The sequence below is a fragment of the Typopeltis vanoorti genome, chromosome 4, assembly GCF_054136105.1.
Source record: "Typopeltis vanoorti isolate ZY-2024b chromosome 4, IOZ_Tvanoo_1.0, whole genome shotgun sequence".
Classification (NCBI taxonomy): Eukaryota; Metazoa; Arthropoda; class Arachnida; order Uropygi; family Thelyphonidae; genus Typopeltis; species Typopeltis vanoorti.
The window spans coordinates 159,362,475-159,385,373 of record NC_143552.1 but is presented as its reverse complement, the minus strand read 5'-3'; the positions used below and the strand labels follow the sequence as shown (position 1 = coordinate 159,385,373).

Genomic DNA, 22,899 nt, shown 5'->3' with positions numbered 1-22,899 from the left:
GATTATCTGTGAAAATACTAGTGGTGGTGGGCGGTAGTGGATTGGTGTAGATGATGATGGTGTTGGTAGTCCTGGTTCGTTGTAGTTGGGAGAAATAGAGAGCTATAGAGTATGTGTCCTCCCTCGATGAATCTCTGGACTCCTTGGAGGTGTCACGTAATAATAATGAGAGCAAGTATATGACGATAGGAAAAGAAGAAACGTCTACTACTCATCGCATCAACTTAGAAAAAGTAGAACATTTTTTACTAAATAATTTAAGGTAATTACAATGTCAACTAGGATATACATTAAAATAAATTTTAATATAATTCAATATTTCGGCAACGTCATGTTGCCATTTTCAAGAAACTTAAGAACAAGACACGTGCAAGCAGGCACAACAAGCAGTAAGTGAGGAAGAAGCAGGAAGCTATTATTTCTCCTAAAGTCCTGATGGTGCCCCCTAGCAGCCATTGTTGGTATTCTTGGGGTGAAGGTCTTCTGATATAGGTTTCCCAAATTTGAGGCAGTCTCATGCAGCCAAATTTGTTGAGGTTTGGATTGTTTCTTAGGGCTGAAGACGATTCCATGAAAAGCCTTTCATATTTGTATTTACTTCAGTGTATTATCGTGGCTTTCTTCCACCGTATTCTATGGCAGGTATCCAGCGCATGGTCAGCTAGACCAGAGTGGCTGTATTGGTGAAACCGGATGTAGTCCTTGTGTTCTGAAATTCTGATATTTGCTGTCCTGCCTGTTTGGCCAAAGTAGGACAACTTACAGCTGCAAGGGACCTGGTATACACCAGGTAGGTCTAGCGGGGGGGTCTTTAGTAGAGCAGATAAGGGATGCCAATTTTTTATATGGTCTGTAACAAGAAGTTAAGTCATGTTTTTTTAGGATTTTTGCAATTTTTTCCGAGGTGCCTGGGATATAGGGTATGGTGATGGATTTAGAGTAATCCTTGTTGTGAAGGGGGGTTGTGGTTTACTGGGGATACCCATTGGCTGAGAAAGTGTTGAGAATGTGGTTTAGTTCTGTGGTTAGGGCACTGTCATTTGAACAGATAAGTTTAGCCCTGTTGTATAGTGTCTTAATGACTCCATGTTGTGAGGGGAGGTGGTGGGATTGTTGGTGAATGAATCTGCCTGTATGGGTGGGTTTTCTATAGCCTGAGAAAACCAAGGTTCCATCAGGCTGGCAGGTGACTAGTGTGTCTAAGAAAGGAAGGCAGTTGTTTTTTAGTTCTTCCAGGGTGAATTTGATTCTGGGGTGTTGGTTGTTTAAGTGTGTTAGGAAGGAGAGGAGTGCATCGGAGCCATGTGGCCAAATAGCGAACACATCATCAACATAGCAAAGCCAAATGGTTGGTTTTTGTGGGGCAGAGTTTAAGGCTTTCTCTTCAAAAGTCTCCATATAAAAGTTTGCCAAGGGTGGGGAGAGTGGAGAACCCATGGCTGTCCCCTCTATTTGTTTGTAGAATTTTCCTTGCCAAACAAAATAGCCTGAGTTCATTGTAAACTGAAATAGGGCTGTGATATCAGGAGAAAATTTAGCTTGGATTAGCTCTAAAGATTCTCTGAGTGGGACATTTGTAAATAAGGAGGAGATATCAAAACTGACCATTATGTCAGTGTGTTTGAGTGTAAGGTTTTCTATGCTGGTTTGAAGTGGGCTGAGTTTTTTATGTGTGAAGGTGTGTTGCATATAGTGTGAGAGAGCCTTGGACAAATGTTTAGCTAGTTTGTATGTGGGAGAATCAATGCCATCCACTATGGGACGTAATGGCATATTTTCCTTATGTAGTTTTGGGAGTCCATAAATATGTGGGGGTGGGAAAATGGCAACGTGACGTTGCTGAAATATTGAAGTATATTAAAATTTATTTTAATGTATATCCCAGTTGACGTAATTTCCTTAAATTATTTAGTAAAATATGCATAACCAACGACTAAGCCTTTCCATGAGAAAAAGTAGAACAGTTCATATATCTTGGATCCCTGATAGATAATAAAGCCAGTTGTCATACTGAAATAAAAAGAATTGTTATGGGAAGGATTGCCATGACACAACTAAAAAAGATATGGAAAGATAGAATTATTTCTAACACTACCAAATATAAACTAGTGGATACCCTTATTTTCTCAATCGTTCTCTATAGTGCAGAATCATGGACACTTGATAAGAGAGAGAGAGACAATTGACAGCTTTGAAATGTGGTGCTGGAGAAGGATGCTGAATATCTCATGGCTGGATAAAAGAACCAATGTCAGTATTCTCAATCAAACACAAAAAGAGACAGTCTCTTTTTGATGTGACATAGTCAACAAGAAGATACTTCAATATTTTGGACATATATCACGATGAGTTGGTGATAACATCGAGAAGGAAATTATGCAAGGAAAACACAGGAAAGAAAGACCAGATAGATCCAAAGGATCTCAAGACTTTCCTTGGAAGAAGCAACTGCTATGTCAAGAGACAGAAGTAGATTGAGAAACATTGTTCCCAAGATCACAAGTCCTCAGGCATGAGGAGATCGATGAAGAAGAAGATACCCCAGTTGCCATAGTGATTACTTAATACAGCTGAAAAACGCTTGCAAACTTGTGCCATTTAGCACAAATGAGGGGTGGCAGTGCATACAATGGAAACAAACACCAAGTAGAAAGGTGACAAACTGAAATGCGCCACACTGATTACTGTTATTACTCAAGAGTATTCAAAGAATCAACTGAAATGATGAAGCGTCTTCTACAATATAATAAAAAGCAAGGGATGATTTCACACGAAGTCTGGTCTTCCTTAACGACACACTTGTATCTACCAGTAGTACATAGCAACCCACAAACCAGCAGCGAGCATAATAGTGAAGGCACACTTTCCATTGTTTAAATGTTTTCAAAAATATATATGTTTCAATATTTAAAATGTTAACTGTTATTACTTAATTTCTAGTTTTTAGTTTATTCATGTTATTTCGTGATGAAATGAAACAAGGACCGTATTTGCCAGCACGCACCATCTTTTTTGTACACATTTTTTTAGGAAAAAAAAACTTTATCACTGAATATTATAATGAATTTACAGTATTTCAAATATAAAGTAATAAGTAGGTCTACTTTCAACAAATACCTAATCAAAATTTTCTCGTTTCCTTGCATTAATAACGAATCAATGAATTCAATAATTTTTTCTTCATATTCAGCTAGCATCTTTTGTGATATTTTTGTTTTAGTCCTCATACATAGCTGGTTTCTCTTCATGAATCATGAACACCATGATGTTGATCCAGTAAAGTTGGTGATCCGTCTGTTAGTGGCTATCGCTTTTGCTTGATGAATAATCATTATTGTAGACACTGACAGTCCTGCTTTTCTGTGGTCTAAAATCCAAGTATTCAGTTCTGCCTCAGTTCTGGCCATTTTGCAGTTCCACTTCGTAGGTTATGTTTACTGCGAGTTGCTTTTTTTTTAGATCCTCGTCCTGATTCCGCCAAGTTCTTATCATTTTCTCAGTTGGGGGTGGCCCGAAATGCCTCTCTGCAGCCCTGTTTCCATGTTCTTTAGCATACACAATCACACGTAGCTTGTATGCAATATTGTAGTAATGCCAACGTTTTTCGGCCATAATTTGCCAAGAAATATACAGAAAATTTAACGGCAGAAATTTATCACTGTTCACAACAACTGAAAAGTTTAAACAAACAGGAACACAGCTGTGATCGTCGATGACAGCGCATGCGCATCCACTGAACTCTACGTAACTTGACTGCCCTGACACACCGCAAGGAAGCAAGAAAGAAATCGCGTAACTCAGAACAGAGAAAATTTCCAGAAATGAAAGTAATAAAAAATTGAGTATTGGCGTATAAGACGCATCCTGTTTTTTAGATCTATTTTCAAAGAAAAAAAGTGCATCTTATATGCCAGCAAATACGGTATTTCATGAAACTAGTCCAAATAAAAACAGACTTTCTAATTGACATCTTTGGTTGTGGTTTTAAATGGAAAAAAATAGTTCTAAAAATTAAAGAACTAAACTTAAAATCCTTCATTTAAATTCATATTTAATATCACTTTCATTAACAATATTAATAAATCACTAACCTCACCTTATTTATGAGAGAGAGCTGTGGTCCACACAGATTTCATATAATAGTGAATTCAAGTAGCACACAACTCTGCCCTACAACTGAATTAATAAATTAATGATGCCAAAAAATTATATTCTTCGGTTCATCCTTTATCCAAGTGCAAGAAAACAAAGTTTGATCACAAGATAACTGCACAACTGGGGTACTTGTATATAGAGGCTAATGACTTCATTTCAGTTGTCTTAGTATCCCATAATGCAATGCACATATCCATACAGACATGAATAATGCTATGCATTATGGGAAGGGCTACATATCAGACCAGTTTTGACCATTAGTGAGGTCTCATCAGCAGAAACCAGACCCAGAAGTGATATCAAGGTTGAAGTAATGCAAAGTTATGTTTCCATATACAAGTAGTCAAAAGGTATCACACCTTATCGCTAAAATGGTCTGATTAGAGATAGATGTTGAAAGTTTTTCCACTTGGTTATACTATAAATTAAGGATGCCTAGAAATTATAGTCTTGGTTTACTCCTTTATCCAAGTGTCTTTTACAAAGAATTTTATAACTGCACGATACTTAATTTAATCCATTTCAAATGACACAGACAACACTTCTGCTTCAGACTGTTGTATAAAACAAAATACTTGAAAGAATGACTTCAATTTCACATAGATGCACCAACTTAGAAAAAAAAACCTTGCCAATAGTGTTGCCATCTATGGTTGAGGCCGAGAACTTTTCAGACCACCATTGTATTCTTATGGACATGTATAATGCTGTGCATTATACATGTCCATAAGAATATGTGCTTTGCATTATGGGATACTAAGGCAACTGATGTGAAATCATTAGTCTCTTTGCCCAGTTGTGAAGTTACTTCACATGCAAATGTTCTTTGCTTACACTTGGATAAAGAATTAAACCATTCATACTCCATGTATATGGGGGGGGGATATCAATCCGCAAGATTCAAGGTAACCAGTGGTATGCCTCAAGGATCAGTCCTTGGTCGATTGTTATTCAATTTGTAAATCAATAACATTGGGAAGGATTTGACATTGATATACAGCTATTTTCTGATGATGCAAATACAGGTAGGATAATCACGAGTACTGCTGATATGCAGTATTTGCAGAATGATTTGAATAGGCTGGAATTAATGGCATGTGAAAATGGCTATCAGTTCAATGTTAATAAACGTAATGTCATTATTATTATTACCACAAGACCTCATGGAGTCAAAGACTCATCTGGGAGGTCCCTTTATCACACACACACATCACATCATACCGTGTCTTAAACACACTCAAACTCCTTGCAGACACCACACTCTCAGGCAAGGCATTCCAATCATTCACAACTCTGCATGAAAAAAAACTACTTCTCACTCCCCTACTCACAACCTCTTTATACAGTTTCCAGGGATGACCTCTGGTTCTCCCACTATTTTATGTAGAACTTGTACAGCATTAATCCTATAACAACCCTTTACCAACTTGTAGGTTTCTATCATATCTCCCCCTCTTTCTCCTGCCCACCAGACTCTGCAAATTACATCTTCTCAATCTTTCCTCATACTTGACATTCCAAAGGTCAGAAACTACCTTAGTCAGTTGTTGAACCCTTTCCAACATCTCTTCATCCTTCTGAAAACCAGGTGACCAAATCTGGACACAATAGTCCATGTGTGGCCTAATCAACGGAACAAGAATATCCCAACTTCTACACGTCAGTGTCCTCCGCATCATTCCCAGAAGCCACTGTGTTGTCTTCACAATTTTGGCTATGTGTCCGCTAAATTTCAGATCCTTATCCACTATCACCCCCAGATCTCTTATTTCTTCCGCCTCCAACAATATATCCTCACCAAGCATAAATTCTGCATCCCATCTTTGTTTTCCAAATTTTAAAACCTTACATTTTGTAACATTGAACTCGCATCCCCATTTCTGTGCCCAATCACTCAATTTATTCAAGTCTTCTTGTAAAGCCACAACGTCTTCACTACTCTTCATAGTTCATCCCAACTTTGCATCATCTGCAAACAACTGAATATCTCCATCCAAATCTTCACCAATATCATTAATATACAAGTTAAACAGTAATGGCCCTAAAACAGACCCCTGAGGCACTCCACTAATGACTTTCCTTTTCTTGGATATCGCTCCCCCATACACAACTTGTTGATACTATCAGATAGGCGGTCTCCAATCCAATGCACTAGTACAGCGTTTCTCAACCTTTATAAGCCCAAGGACCAGTAAAATGCCTAAAACAATTCTATGGACCACTAAGTTATGTAATTTTTTTTAAATGTATGCGGGGTTTACCAATATTTTGGAAAAACTGTGCCTTTTAAAACATAATAAATCTAAAAGCATGTTTTATATACATATGGAAACATAATTAAGTTAGAAGTAAATGACAAAAAGTGTATATCCATAAAAAAGTTTTAATTTTTATTAAACAAATAAAAGGTACCAGTTTTCGATTTGCAGTGGGCAATTAATGGGTATGTCAGCTCTGTCCTGCTGACACCCCATTCATCTGTCAACAGCAACTTTTATATTTTATATGTTATCCCCATTCATCTGCCCACCCTCATTAAGCTCTCCCCACAATAACGTTTTTAGCCCCGTTGGTACCATGGGCAAATGAATGGGGAATGTCAGCGCCATCCCTCGAATACCTTCATTCATCTGCCCACAACGACGTTTATCTTTAATCCCCATTCATCTACCCACAGCAACTTTTATATTTTATATGTGTTCCCCATTCATTTACCCATACTCATGAAGTAAGCCCCACAACATACTTTTATTTTCATCACTCTCTGATTCAACCTGTGACATGTAAACTGTTCCATTCGCTAACTGCGCTGTAAGATGAGGGGAAATGTTGTTCTTATCTTACTCCATTCATTATAATACTGAATACGAACTTGACATCCATGGATTCCATCATGGATGACATCCCTTGTCCTGTCCAAACCATCCCCTGCATATAACCAAAAATTTCACTCAGAACATCCCAAAGCCATTAATGTCCCCCCCCCCCATCCATCCACACACACTTCTGGCCGATACGAATCGCCTTATTTCCTGACGAGTTTTCCATGACCAGCAAAAAAATTTAAGACATCCTGTTATGTCAGGTCCTTCTCGATATTTATAAACAGTCCACCTCACGATGTCAGTCGCAAAGTGTCATCCACGTGGTCGGGTACATTTTCCCGACAGCGACCATATACTGTTTATGCCATACGCATGTGATTTGTACTAATCGCCTTATAATGGTGGTTTTAATTATATTCGTCCTATTTTATTCAGAGGCACAACAGTGGTCATCGTAAATCTGGCAGATACATTATTGACAATTGACATTTATTCTTTAAGGGTGAAGCAAAATACTTTTCATATTCCCCGCTATCTGTCGTGGTTACAGTGAGGGTAAAATTTACGAGCAGTTTGCTCGCCCTGAATGGGCATGGAAATTACGTATCGCTATAGGAGGCTAATATAGTTTTTGGTCTTCTATATTTAAATATGTCCGTTGGCTCGTATGCTGCAGCTTGTTGAACCAAATCGTTGGGATGTGTGGACGTTTTTAGAAAAAATTTGGAAGCTAAGGATTGTAGATAAGAGAGAATATAGGGAATACTTGTGTCTCTGTGGAGTTGGCTGTTTCTAACATACCATGGGGCGTTCAAAATCATTCTCAAGCACTTGTTCTGCACTCGCTGTATCTTAATAATGTTAGTATTAGAGGTGTGGCTCCAGGCTGGAGAGGCATAGGTGATTATAGGACGAATCGTCATCTGGTATAGCTGCAATTTGATTCTGTTGCTGAGTTTGCTATTTCTATTAATTAGCGGGTAGATCTGAGCTATGGCTTTAGATGCTTTTGCACATGCAGACTTGATATGTTGGTTGAAAGATAGCTTTTTGTCGAGAATCACACCCAGGTAATTTGTTTCTTTCTGCCAGGGAATTTTAGTATTGAATAGTAACACATCTCCTGCAGGAGACATTGGCCTTTTTGAGAAGAGAACCGCTGAGCTTTTCAGGGGGTTGACTTCCAATCTCCACTTGGAGAACCAACCCTCCAGCTTTAGAAGATTTTCTTGAAGCTTTCTGGTAACGAAGTGGGGTCTGAGAGATCTGGTTAGTATTGCCGTATCGTCCGCATACAGTGCTAAAATGGAAGTCATCGGATTGTGTGGGATGTCTGACATGTATACAGAAAACAGCAATGGAGCCAGTAGGGATCCCTGCGGCACTCCAGCAAAGATATGGCGCTGGGATGATGTAGAACCGTTAATTTTAACTTGCATTGATCTATTCTGAAGATATGAACGGATTAAATGAACCATTTTTAGTGAGATACCGGCTGAGATAAGTTTGTGCAGGAGTCCAAAATGCCAGATTTTGTCAAATGCTTTAGATAGGTCTAGAAATACCGCACCTGTGCACTGGCGCCAGTTGTAGCTGGTGGTGATATATTCCACAATTCTGTGGATTTGCTAGGTAGTACTATGGTGTTGTCGAAATCCAAACTGTTCTTTAGTGAGGATGTTTAGGTCATTTACTGAGGTGTGGAGTCGTGAGAGGATGACCTTCTCTGCAACCTTACCCAGATTGGAGATGAGACTGATTGGACGATAATTCTGCGGTAAGTGTGGGTCTTTGCCTGGCTTATGTATAGGAATCACATCAGCCATTTTCCAGGTGGAAGGAAAATAGTGAAGTCTTAAGATTGTATTTATTATACTGGTCAGATGCACTATAGCTTTTCGAGGCAGCAACTTGATCACCCTGTTTGAGATGCTGTCTGGTCCAGGAGCTTTATTGTTCTTAAGTTTTTTAATAATATCATATAATTCAACAGGTGATGCAGGTGCAATATGATCGGCACTGGTGTCCGGGAGGTTTAGTGCATGCCTAACCTGTCTGTGGATTTTGTACAGATGATTGAAATCAATGTTGTTATAAGGTTTGCACTGATCCTCAAGATTTTTAAGTATGGCTTCTGCCTTATCTGCACCTGTGTGGACTAGGCCCTGGCTTGAGATTATAGGGGGGAGGGATCTGGTTTTATTTTTGATATTTCTCAGTAGGCCCCAGATAGAGTGATCAATAGGTGAGATAGAGGCTAACTTTTTATCCCAGACTTCATTTCTATGTGTTTTAAGTGCATCTCTTACTGCTCCATTCAATCTGTTAAGCACTGTCTTATCCTGAGGTGCGCGAGTGTTATGAAATCTCTTCCTAGCTCTGCTCTTCTCGCTGATCAGGTCCATAATGTCCTCAGGCAAACGATCAGGCTTGGGAACAGGTTTCTGGTAGGATGCAACCATTATAGCGGACTTAATCTGTTGGGTGAGGCTAGTCACTGCAGATTCCACATCTTCTGGTGTGCATATGTGAGGGACGGGTCCTATTTGATCCCGAAGTGCTTTAGACAATCTCTCCCACGATATGCCTGAATGAGGAGGAGGAGACAGGCATTCTTGTTCTCCCAATTGCAGTAGAATTGGGTTGTGATCTGACGACAGCTCGTTTAGTGATGTAAGGCTGTACTGTAGTTTAATGTCTTGCAGGATGGCTATATCCAGGATATCAGCAGTGCCAGATGTACTGAGATGAGTTGGTTTGGTAGGTCCAGCCACAACAGCATGGTTTAATCCTGTGTAGCTAGAGAGGATGCGATCATTTTTGTTGGTAGATTTACTGTTCCAAGCAGGATGCTTTGCAGTGAGGTCTCCAGCAATGATGACCGGTCCTTTTACTCCAAGGATGGCATCCAGATCTGAGGTCAATAATGTCTTTAATGGAGGGTTGTATGCAGAAAAAATTTTGAGGTTTCCAATTGAGTTTGTGAGAACATTGATTCCTGTGATTTCGAGGTTGGTGGTAGTAGGGTTGGTTATTGAGTGATAATTGATACAGTTTTTGATAAGGGTGGCTGTACCTCCACCTCTATACCCAAGCCTGTCGTTTCTGTAAATCTGATACCCTCTGATTTTCAGGGTGTCAGCAGGCCTCAAGTGAGTTTCATTAATTAGCAGTATATCTGGGTTGTATCTATTATTAAATTCCTGGATTTCTAACAGTTTGTTTTTTATACCGTTGGCATTCCAACCGATAATCCTAAGAGAGTTTGGGACGATTTTTTTCCTATGCATCAGAGAGTGCAGATAATATGGATTGGGTTTGCTGTAGGAATCTTTTTGTGACACTTAAGGATGGATTTGAGTTGCTGAAATCCTGCAGCATGTTTGCAAGAGAAGAGGTGATAACAACTGATAGATTTGAGTGTGGATTATTCCGGTTCTGGGTTTGTACTATCTGATTGGAGCGGGCCACATCAGCATATGTTCTTACTTGATGTTGAAGATTCGTTTTCTTAAGGGGCTCAGTTAATGATGGGCGAGCACCTGTTGTCATGTATTCACTCTTGGAGAACTGAGTAGCCTGAGCTTCAGGAACTCTCGCACTAGATGACGAGGTAGATTGATGACTTGTATCATTCCATCTGTTTTTGGGGTGATGTATACACCCTCTATAATTAGCAGGGTGAGGACCCCCACAATTAGCGCACTTAGCCGGGGTGGATTTTGGCTTGGCGCAGGTGTTTGTGGGGATTCTTACCACATTTTAGGCATTTGAATTGAGCTTTGCATAGCTTCTGGTCATGGCCAAATTTTTGGCATCGGTGGCATTGCCCAGAAGATGATTTCTTTCTCAATGGTTCTGGGGTGATTTTGAGTCCACAGATTGATTTTAAATTATAAATGTCTTTGTAAATGTTATGAATTTCTACTAAAACTAAAGGCATAGGTGTCTCATTTGATCTAAACATTCTAGTAACCTTTATGGTGGGTAGTTCCTGTAGGTTAAGGTCAGCAACTATTTCATCTGTGTCAATATCCTCGGAGACTCCTCGTAAGACTACTTTCAGATTTTTTTCGGAGGCAAGTGAAAATGTGTGATATTGGGTTCCTCTAGTGTCCAGTTCCTTTGTAAGATTTCTATAGTCAGCCACCGTAGCGGGCTGGATATGTATTCCCTCGTCTGAATTTTTAGCAGACGTGTAACGAATCTGTGAATTAGCCATGATGGTTCTGAGTGATGACCATCTCTGCTTTTCCCTTAGGATAATCGGTGGCACCTTTTCATTGGGGGAAACAGAGGGATCTGAAATGGGAACATCCTCGTCCATACCAACAACATTTGTTGACTCAGCAGCAAGAATTTTTCTCTTCTTACATGCATGGGTTTCTTCTTGATCAGAAGGATTAGAGGTAGAGACAACTAGATTGAGTTTTTCCTCCATTTGAGGGGAGTCTTCATTTTCCTCAGCATCGACTTCAGGTGAGGAATACAAATTTAAGTAGCCGGGCCAATCCCGTTCAAACTTTTTGAGGAGCTTTTTAATAAAACTGAGTGCTAGCTTTTTATCGAGTGACTCGTTAATAGTGTCGGGGTCAATCGTACTAGTAGGCCATGTCAGCTTGAACTTCTTTTGGAGTTTATCAATGAGTTCAAGAGCTGGCTCTTTATCGAGCAAATCAGTGAATACGTCTAAGTCAGGTACGCTCATATCGATTTAACTTCGTATGTGCGTTAATAAAATATCCCGCAGGTCTGAAGACCTGCCAGCAGAAATTTTTGTAAAATATCCCGCAGCCGCAAAGGACTGCCTGCAATATCAAGCATAGGTGTGTCAACCAGCAATAAGATGTTAAGGTACAACAACAATGGCGATACTAATGGTAGTAGGCCTAGCGTATCGCCTTTGTGAAGTCAGTTGACTTACCTGGATAAACCAGTATGGAAAATAAAATGCCTGTTTATGGCAGCAGCAAATAACTGATATTACTAAAGAATAAGCATAAATCTCTAAAAACTTATCAGTCAAATTCACAATTCACCATCAAAAATACACGACACGAAACACTAACATGCGAGCCGTCATCTTCCTTTTAACCTCTTCGGCAGATACATTAATCGTGTAACGGTTTTATTTATATCCATCCTATGTGCTGCTCGTATTCGTTACGTTGTGATGTGTGTCTGTACAATCCATGACCTTATGGATGTTGTTGTTTGCATACGACGGATTCTGTGTGCTCAACCGCATATTCTCACACGCGACCATACGAGATATGGAACTTCACTAAACAGGACGGGGGCAGCAATCCTCATTGCCAGCAGAGCTGAGTCCCACCATGACATCACTTTGCATAACTATTGTTTCATCCCAGATTTTGTCCAATTTTGGAAATGGATTAATTCCAAAACCACTAACGAGAATAATCGGAAATTGTAGTCCAAATAAATAATATGATATAATTATGTTACTACTTACATTTAATGAGATGGTCAGCTTCTCAGCCTTTGCAGAGTTGCTGGATATCTGGCTCAATATTGGTCAACTTCAGTTGAAGATCAGCACACACTAAGAAGATTTCTGCATTTTGTTTTTGAAGGAGCGGTGAAAATCTGAAAATCCTTTCTCACAAATACATGTCGAAAACTGCATGACAATTTTCAATGCTTCTTCAGATAATTCGGGAAATTCACTTCTCACTGAGAGCGAGATCCAGAATGCACAACACTTGAAAGCTCAATTAACTGTTCTTTTTTCGATAACGAAAGGTAGTTCTCATGACTGTAAGTCTGAAACAGATCTCGCACCCACAGAAATTTCTTATAAAAGTTATTTGGAAAATATGTTTCAAAATTCTGTTTCAGAGTTTTGAGGTGGTCGCAAACCCTTTCCAGAAACTCAGAATCAACAAAAATATCATTTTCCACTAAAAAGGATTCCAATGTTGGAAAAGGTGCAAATTGTCTGTCTTTTACATAACTAATGCACAACACCAGTTTTTTCTTTTTTCGAATGCCTTTATTTTGTCGTAGGCATCAAGAACAGTTAAAGAATTTCCATGAAGGGAGAGATTCGGTTCATTTAATTTCGAAAAAAATGTCTGAAAGATAGGATGGTGTTGATAACCACGCTTCGTCAACAAGCAGTGAAACAAAATCAAAATTACATTCATTTACAAAAAATAAAACTTTGTGCCTTATTTGAATTAATCTTGTTAGTACTTTGCCCCAAGAAAAAAGCCAATGAATTTCAGAATGAAGCAAAAGTTGTATATATTCACTACCCATTTCATCTCAGAGTATTGAAAATAATCTGTTTTATAATGGTCGAGCCTTAATAAAATTAACTAACTTTACAGCGTTGTATAGCACAGTTTGAAATTCTGATGGCATTCCTTCCTTTTGGAGGCCAACCTTTCAGTATGTATGAAACAATATACCCGATTCATATCCGGAGCCACTTCCTTGACCATAGATACAACCCCTAACTATGCCTGCCTGTAAGGGCACGAGCTCCATCAAAACAGAAGCCCATGCTTTTCCCCCACTGGATCCGTTTGTGTATTATGTAATTATTGAGAGTGTGAAATATTTCTTCTCCAGTTGTTTGGGATGACAAATTTCTACAAAACAGAATATCGTCATGAATGTATCTATCATGCGCATATCTTACATAGCATATTATATGCGCATCATTTGTAATATCAGTGGTATCGTCTATTTGTGACTAATAATAAGGTTCTTAACATTAACTAAAATTCTATGTAACCAGCCATATCATTAATTCTGCAACCGACAGTGTCATTTGAAAAAGAGGAATAATATCAACATCTTTTAGTAACCTGTTGCCAAACGTAGTTTTTACCACATCTTTCATGGCTGGAAATAGTAAATTTTCCCGAATGAATGAGGTTTCCCTGTTTTTTCTGTGTGCAAACTTATGAGATAGGATGCTTCCAGTGCCTTGCTATAAACTGAACCAATAATATCACTAAGCGTCGCTGAAATTGGCTTTTTTTTCCCAACACAATGTTTAGTTTCTAAATGTCAGTTTCGCAGGTTTCATGCACTAACTCGTTCCACAACACTTCATAACACAAACACATTGAGGTTTCTGTTCAATTTCATCTCCACACCAAGTAAAACCGAATTCCAAATATGAACTGTTATATTTCCTACTGTATTTTTTCTTTGAATTGCTTGTTTCTTCTACTTTAATAGTATCAGATTTACTCGCTGTTACAACATGTCTATCACAATCAGGGTTAGCATCACCTGTTTCATTTGCTCTTCTTTTCAAAGTCCTAGTCCTAAGCCACTTTTCCATTATTAAAAAACGTTTCTGAAAAATATATAAATATATAAATACTGGGGTTAACTCACAACACACTTTGTCTAAGTATCATTTAGCACTTCTGATGAAGCTTGCTTGAAGGAGGAAAACCTTCAGTAATAAAAATCAATAAAAACAACAAGCAATTGGTTGAAATGTGGATAATACATGTTCACTTTAAATCTAACAAAACAGCAAGGGAAGGCGAAAGCAATAAAATTATATTGTTGTTCACTTCCCCCTCTTATTATTTGTTATTCTGCTGCTACAAATTATTGTAGTGCCAGAATGACGAGTAATAAGAGGGGTGAAGTGAACAACAATATAGTTTTATTGCTTCCACCTTTGAACATCCTGACGCTATTTGTTGTTGTTTTTTTAAGTCTCTATTTGATTTCAATAATTTTTACTTACTTATTCAATTTTAATTTTTTTGTTTCGATAATTAAAAAATATATATTTATTTAATTAATTGAAGTCTACCTGCAGACCACCTATCCCATCATCACAGACCACCTATGGTCCGTGGACCACACGCTGAGAAAAACTGCACTAGTCTAATATCGAACCCCATCTGCTCTAGTTTGACTTATCATGAGGTACTCTATCAAAAGCATTTGCAAAATCAGACTATATTACTGTGTATCCTTCTCCTCTGTCCAAGGAAGCAGTCACTTTATTGTAATAAGTAAGTAGATTACTAAAACATGACCTCCCTTTAGCAAATCCACACTGTCCATCAAAGATAATACCATTGTCGTCAACCCAACTCTGGGTCCTAGTTCGCACAAGCTTCTCCAACAACTTAACCACAACACCTGACACACAGATAGGCCTATAGTTTGATCACCTATTTTATGAAGTGGCACAATCTTGCCCTCCTTAGGAACTTGACCGAATGCAAGACTCATATTAAAAAAATATGTCAAGGCAGGTGTCAACTCCCTGGCACATTCCTTCAGAATACGTAGTGATATATTATCAAGTCCCACAGCCTTATTAACATCTAGTTTGCTCAACTCCCCATACACCTCTTGCTCACTTACAGTCAGTGTCTCTTCCCCATCATCAACTGCTCTCAATCTCTCCATGAAGTCACATTCACAAGATTGAAAGACCTTTATGAACTGCTCATTAAGTATCTCCAACACACATTCTGCAACAGCTGTCTTTATACCATTTTCTCCACTCAATGTCATCCTTCCCTAATCATTCTTTCTTTTGCTGGCTACATATCGAAAGAACTCCTTAGGATTCTTTTTGGCATCGCTTGCTAACTGCTGTTCATACCTCACTTTAGCTACCCTCACCAACCAAGTCACCCTCCTTGCCTGGTCTTTGTAGACCTCATGGAATTGGTTATTTCCACTTCTCTTATGCTGCCTCCATAATGCCCTTTTTCTCTGTATCGCATGCTTAATCTCTTTATTCATCCATCTCACACCTACCTTATTTAACCTTCTCACCCTTGGAATACATTTAGACATTGCATTTATTAGATAGTTTTGAAAATCCCAAGCTGCATTGATCTCTTTACCAGCTAACTCCTCATTCCATGCTAAACCCGCAAACTGTCTCCTGAGCTCTTTACAATCATCCCCTTGTAGTTCCACATATACCCTTTTCTCACAGAGGTCCTCACACTGCTGGCAGCCAACCAGGTAATCACCTCATGGTCGCTGTCACCAATTGGTGGGTGATTTGACACCTCATTTATAATTACATCCTCTGATGAGATGACCAAATCCAAGACCCTCAATCCTCGTGTGCCCTCTGTTAGATACTGTCTGAGGTAGTTATCCCTCAAAAACTCAAGAAACTCATTTTCTTTACTTCCAGTTGTTATCTCATTATTCCAGTCTATGTTGGCATAATTAAAATCGCCCATTATGATCACCCTTTTCTTATTTGCTTGGCTAATTTGATTATACATTTCATTATCACCACTATCCACATTACCTGGTCTATAACAACATCCAACCAAGTATTTGATTCCATTCACCTCTATATAACTTAAAAACTGGTTTGAATACTGTCTTGAATACAGATAGCTTAGCGTTTGTTAGATGGAAGACTGAGAAAAGTACTAGGTCAGCATACCATTAGCCTCTGTAAACAAGTAACCTCAAGTAACAAGTTGTGAAGATACTTCACATGCAGACAGGATTAAACCAAGAATATAATTTCTTGGAATTTTTAATTTAAAGTAAACTAATCATGAAGATACTTCACATGCAAACTTTGTTTGCTTATACTTGGATAAAGGATTAAGCAAAAATATAATTTTTTGGCATCTTTAATTTTTTTGACCATGCTGCTGATAGTAATATCTTATCACTGGTTCAGTTCAGGACATAAGGTAATACAAAGGATATGAAATATGAAAAAATCACCATTTACAGAATAAATATGAATGTCATATTCAAAAGAAAAATATGTAAAAAAAAAAAAAGTTTAAAATAATTAAAGTTGAGCAGTTTTCAGAGGTAAACTATAGACTCAAGTATGTAAATATTATTCAAGGAAAAATGCGAGTTTGGAAACAAGAATCAAACCTTGGAGAATCACTGGCACACTTTGAAGAAACACTGATTCAGCCAACAGGGTATATGGCAAAGTTTTTTGCAAGTTTAGAAAAATTAGAACTTCATGATAGAGTCAGGTACTTAAAGAGGCACTCATGAAAAAAAAAAAATTAAATAAATATATCAAAATAAGAAAATTTTCTAGAAGCAGTATCATAAAAGGAATCAAAGATGTATAAAGGTGACATGAAAACAGATAATAAAGATATCTAGATGTCTGGAGTAATTACTCCGAGAGACTGTAAAATGATAAACCAGTGACAGAACATGGTAGAAAATATTCAAGATGAATGCAGTCAGGAGTACATATTTTGAGGCAGAAAAAGCCATCAAAAATAATAAATGTGGAAAGGCAGCTGGAGTAGATGATATTCAGAACAGTACATCCGACCATGTATTTGATCTCGTTAGATTCCACCTTACACCAAACAACCTCAAACTCTCTGCTACATGGAAAACTATTACTAATACTTAAAAGTTTTTCACTTGGTTATACTATAAATTAAAGATGGCAAGAAGTTATATTATTGGTTTCATCCATTATCCAAGTATAAGCACACAAAGTTTGAGCACAAAGTCACTTCACAACTGGGCTACTTGTAATTAGAGGCTAAAGACTTCACATCAATTGCCTTGGTATCCTATAATGAAAAGCACAAATCCATATGGAAAAGTATAATATTATGCATTATGAGAAGGGCCACTACACGGACTGGTTTCAACCTTTATTGAGGAACAAAGGAACTTTGTTCCTTAAAACAGAACTTGGCATTGTTCATTCAGGTTGCATCTGAAGCCAGCATAAAATTTGTGTTGTACCATTACTTTATTTTGGTTTAAGCCAATACAGAATATAATTTGGTTAGCTAAATCCCAAACCAGCCTATTCTCATTTGTTCAGGCAGATACCTATTAACAGGATCCACCACAAGAAAGAACTTAGCATTGGGTCAGAAGCCCTGGTGAATTCTGTGCAGTCATTAAAAGGCAACATGCAGGTCTCCCCCCAATATATATATATATATTTAGATGCACAGATACATAAAAATATCTTAAAAGATGGTGCCAATTAATCTTTTTAATGAATTCTGGTTTTATTTGATATTTAAATATGAATGAAATACTTTTTTTTTTTATGTTTCTTTTAATTTATCCATACCATTAATAGTATGTGGCTTGGCAATGCACTCCATCACACCACAACTACAATTTCAATGTATTACTCTAATTTCAAAACCTCAGACAAATTTTGTTGTTCCACATTAACGGGTATTCTTGGATCCACTGACTTTGTGTTTGCAGAGCTATGAGCAGTACTTATATCCACTATGGTGATAATCTGAAGAAGCCAATAGCTTGAAAACAGTCACTCAAATGCTTGCTTGTTGTCTCTAGCATCCACTTCATGTGGTGTCACTGAAAACGTCTTAACTCCAGTCTCTCTGCACTTATAAAATTTGCCTTGATTTTGCCATAAACTATTATATGTTGAAGAAAATAATATAAAGACAATTTCCTAATGATATTATATTCTGTAAACATTGTAATGCATTAAAAAAAATATTCTATATAGAGTGTAAAATGCAATTTTTTAATCTCACATAAGTCAGTTTTCAATTTCTTTTTGTATTAACATCTACTCAGACTTGATGTTATATAATTGGTTTTCTTGGGATTTTCTTTCCGAGTTTCTTAGGGATGAAGAAGAAGTGAAGAAGATTCAGAAGTGAGTGACCAAGATGGTAAGTGCTCTGTGGAATGTTCCCTATTAGGATAGATTGAGGGTGTGCAGACTACTGAAGTTGGTTGATAGGCAGAAAAGAGGGGATATGATATAAACATTTAAGTTGCTTCAAGGATTTTATAGGACTGATGCAGGGGAAATGTTTCAGCACTTAGAGGGGCCAGAACAAGAGGTCATCCCTGGAAGTTGAATAAAAGGGATGGTAGTAGGGGTGTGAGGACTTAGATTTTCTGCTTAGAGAGTTGTGAATGAATGGAATGGGTTGCCCGAGTCAGCTGTGAGTGCTTTGTCTGTTAATGGATTCAACGAGAGGTTGAACCCATTAACACAATATGATAGATTGTGTGGATAGTTTGGGCTTCCCGCGATGAGTTTTTGGACTCCATGGCGGTACCCGTACAATAATAATAATAACTTCTTTACATCTCTACTGTTAACATACCATAAAAAATTGCTTCAAAGATGTAAATTTTTCATCGTCGCCCTCCTTCATTATAACTAAACCTCCCATTCCTAACGCAGTTCGATCAACTTTTAAATACTTTTTAACTTTGGAATTTCCATACTTTTCTTGGGCAATCTGCACACTTCCTGAAGGCTTCATATCAACGAATACCAAGTCCATGCGAAAACACGATACTTAGATTTCGTAGCGCTGTTAGGACACGTGTCGTAGCACTAACATGTGGGGCTTGTGTCAGATTTTGTCCAATTAACGAACATGTCACATACAGGAAACCACGTGTAGTTAGTACTTGTATTAAAAATACAAACTACAGCTTAGTAAAATTTATTCCTACATGCTTGTAATACAAATTAGCTGTATTGACGTCATAATTCAATTTGAGGCTAACTCTTAACTGTGTTGATTTGTTAAATTAATAAACCATGCCTCTTCTCAGTCATCGTATATGCTGGGGAAAATTTGTTATAATTGAAATATAATTAATAATAAATATATTGCAGGGAACAAGCAAAATGGAGGTGGGTAAAAGAAGTCGCACGCTGCTACTAGGACGGCTCATGATTTTTTTTTTTTTTTTTTCTTGTCCACAGTTGCGAGAACCCTAGCTGACACAGTGCAAATACATGTTGAAGGGGAGGAAGGAATAAGCCTATATACGAATTCGTCAAGAACATGCGAAATCACAACCTTTATATGTAATATTCGCCTTTTTCTGCCATGCGCAGAAGTGTCAAGGGGTTACGCATCTGTGGTCGGACTGTATTGAAAAAAAAAAAAAAAAAAAAAAAGGAAAAGAAAAAAAAAATACGGCTTTTAGAAGTTCTCTCTCTCTCTATCTGGAAAAGGGAATGCGGTGTTCCAATTTTTTATTGAGTTCTCAATAATAAACTAAATGTGAATCAAAAGAATTTTTTTGCTGATACTAAACATTAAAATATGTACTAAGTAGTTTCGGTCACACACAGCTGATGGCTTCTTCAGGGTTTATAAAAAACACATAAAGAGAGAATTAGAGTCGTTAACACGCTGAAAAAATCGTTACAGTAGAAATAAATATATTCATCCTAACAAGGATGCAAATCACGTGGTATGCGTTAACTGTCACTTAGTAAGGATAAGTAAAAAAAAAAAAAACAGCAATATATAAAAATAATAATAAAGCACCCACTTAAACTCCATAATAGACCTGCATAAAAAGATAGCAGACCGAAAGAAATGACAAAATTTCATCTTTGAGGAACTTAACTGCCATGAGCGGAAGAGAAGAAGAAGTCAATATCTCGTTCTGGAAGAGTTTTTTTTTTTTTTTTTCAGAAACAAGTTTTTTGTCCGTTAGCTCAAGAACTGTAGAACCCATACTATTTCAGACAATAAAAACACAGTTGGGATTAGAGACCACAAGATCACGTCTCTTGTCTGCTACTTCTCTTCACCGAATGCCTTTTATAACGTTTATAGTTTTGGGGCTAGCCAATCTCTGATTGGTACCAGCAGGGATTAAACTTTCCTTTCTCAATCTCCAAAAAGTTAGCTAAATTGTTTCATTTTATTTTTTATATAAAGATAATTGTTGGACATATTGACATCTGACATGCTAAAAGATCTAGCAAGAGATTTATTTCCAGATTTCCGAAAAGAAACCCATTTCAAAGGATAACAGTCATAGATTCGCTGAGAAGTCTAGAAAAAAAATTCTTCTAAATTTGGCATGGTGGAAATGTCCCAGTTCACTGCATAGCTAGTAGTCGAAGTATGATGTGTCAGACTAGATCTTTCCTTGGCATTGTGTTCAGTGTTTCCAACATGTTCCTTCTTTCTGACCTCAAAACTGTGGTTCTCTGGATCTTGTAAGCCAAATCACATGAGTATGGCATAAAATAAACTCTGAGTGTTTGTAAGAGACAATACCGTCCTTCGGAGATCTGAAAAGGTTGCAAACGGGTTGAATCGGCTTGAAAATGAGTCTGATGTTATGATCCTTGAAGAATAACAATCAATTAAGAAGAAATAAATCAGAAAAGAATCTGGAGATCTCTCTCTTGTTTTCATCTTCATTTTGTAGAATAGAAGCTGTTCGATTCGTCATTATGTGAATTTTCAGTTTTTGAGAACAGTGAAGAGAAGAACCATGAAGATAGCTTTAACTGTCAGTAGGTGGAAAATATAACTCAAAAGTGACACTATTTTCAAATTTCTTTATTACGAAGAAAATAATAATACTAATAATAAATCAAATGACCGAACGCCTTTTAAACGCAGAACGCAGAACGATTCTGACTTGATGGGTGAAGCATAAATGCTTTTCATATTCCCCTTTGTCTGAGAGGGAAAGTTCTTTGAGTGGAGAATTATTGAGCTTTAAGCTCGCCCTGAAAGGGAAGTGAGATTAGTTGTCTTTAGCTGAGCATAGAATTGATTTGGGTCTTTTGTATTTGCAGAAATCTGCTTCATTGTAGCCTGAAACTTGCTTGATCAGTGGTTCGAATGATTAATTGTCTTGATGAACTTTTCTGCTAGGTCATGAAGGAGGGATGTGATGTAGGGAATGTTGACTTCTCTGTGAATCTGGGAGTTTCTGAAAAACCATGGGGCATCCAAACTCATTCGCAGACATTTGTTCTGTATTCTTTGTAGCTTTTGAATATTAGTATTCGAGGTATGACTCCATGAAGGAGATGCGTAAGTGATGACTGGGCGTATTACCATCCTGTATATGAATAGTTTGTTCTGAGTGTCCAGTTTACTTTTTTTCTGTTGATCATGGGGTAGAGCTGCGCAATTACTTTGGATGTCTTTGAGCTTATGTGTTTTATATGACTGGCGAATTGTAGTTTTTTGTCAAGATTACACCGAGATATTTGACTGTATTCTGCCATGGGATCGTAATTCCTAGTAAATGAATATCTTCCTTGATCTGAGGCTTCGTTCTAGTGAACAGTGTGGCTGAACTCTTCTGTGGATTTTCTTCGATCCTCCAGTCCATCAACCATTTCTCTGGTCTTTTGATGGCTAGTTTGGGGGCTGAGAGATCTTGCTATTAATGCAGTATCATCTGCATATAATGCAGTGATTGTTGACCTTGGGTTTTGAGGGATATCAGCTATATAGATAGAAAACAGGCAAGGGAGCCAGGAGTGAGCCCTGCGGCACACCCGCCAGGACCTTGCATCTGGTTGACACAGTTTCATTTATTTTGACTTGCATTAATCTGTCTTTGAGGTATGAGTGAATTATTTTAACTAGCTTTGTAGGCATATTGAATGTGATGAGCTTGTCAATAAGACCATGATGCCACACCTTATCGAAAGCTTTTGCAGCATCTATTAAGACCGCAGCTATGCGGTTGTTCCGGTTGAAGCCTTTGGAGATGAATTCGATCAGCCTGTGAATCTGTTGAACGGTGGTGTGGTTTTTTCTAAATCCAAACTGCTCATTAGGAATTATACCTAGTTTATCCGTTTCTGATTGAAGCCTTGTGAGGATTACTTTTTCTGCGATCTTTCCTTGGAAAGATCGCAGAAAAAGTCCCTGAAAAGCTACAGACTGATAAGTCTGTAGCTTTCAGGGACCTTGGGTGTTTTTTCCAATCTTTTTGATTGGCGTGATATTCGCTATCTTCCATGTTAAGAGAAAATACTTGAGTCTAAGAATGGCATTGATTATGTTGAGTAGATGTACAATGATTTTCTGGGGAGTAGTTTGATTATTTGTTTGTCATTCCATCTGAACCTGGAGCCTTATTGTTGTTCAGGTGGGTTATGATATTTATAACGTCTGTTGGAGAAGTGGGTGTG

The 22,899-nt window shown here is 37.8% G+C and overlaps 1 protein-coding gene across 1 annotated transcript in view; it reads right to left on the bottom strand.

Annotated features, from left to right (window-relative positions):
- The window catches only part of LOC150107796 (RUS family member 1), a 222,143-nt gene extending 202,524 nt beyond the window's left edge, over window positions 1-19,619 (bottom strand). Inside the window, exon 1 of the mRNA XM_090391552.1 lies at window positions 19,082-19,619. Coding sequence (XP_090247678.1) covers window positions 19,082-19,264 — 183 coding nt within the window. The 5' untranslated portion in view covers window positions 19,265-19,619. The remainder of the gene's footprint in view (window positions 1-19,081) is intronic.
- Window positions 19,620-22,899: the final 3,280 nt, after the last annotated feature.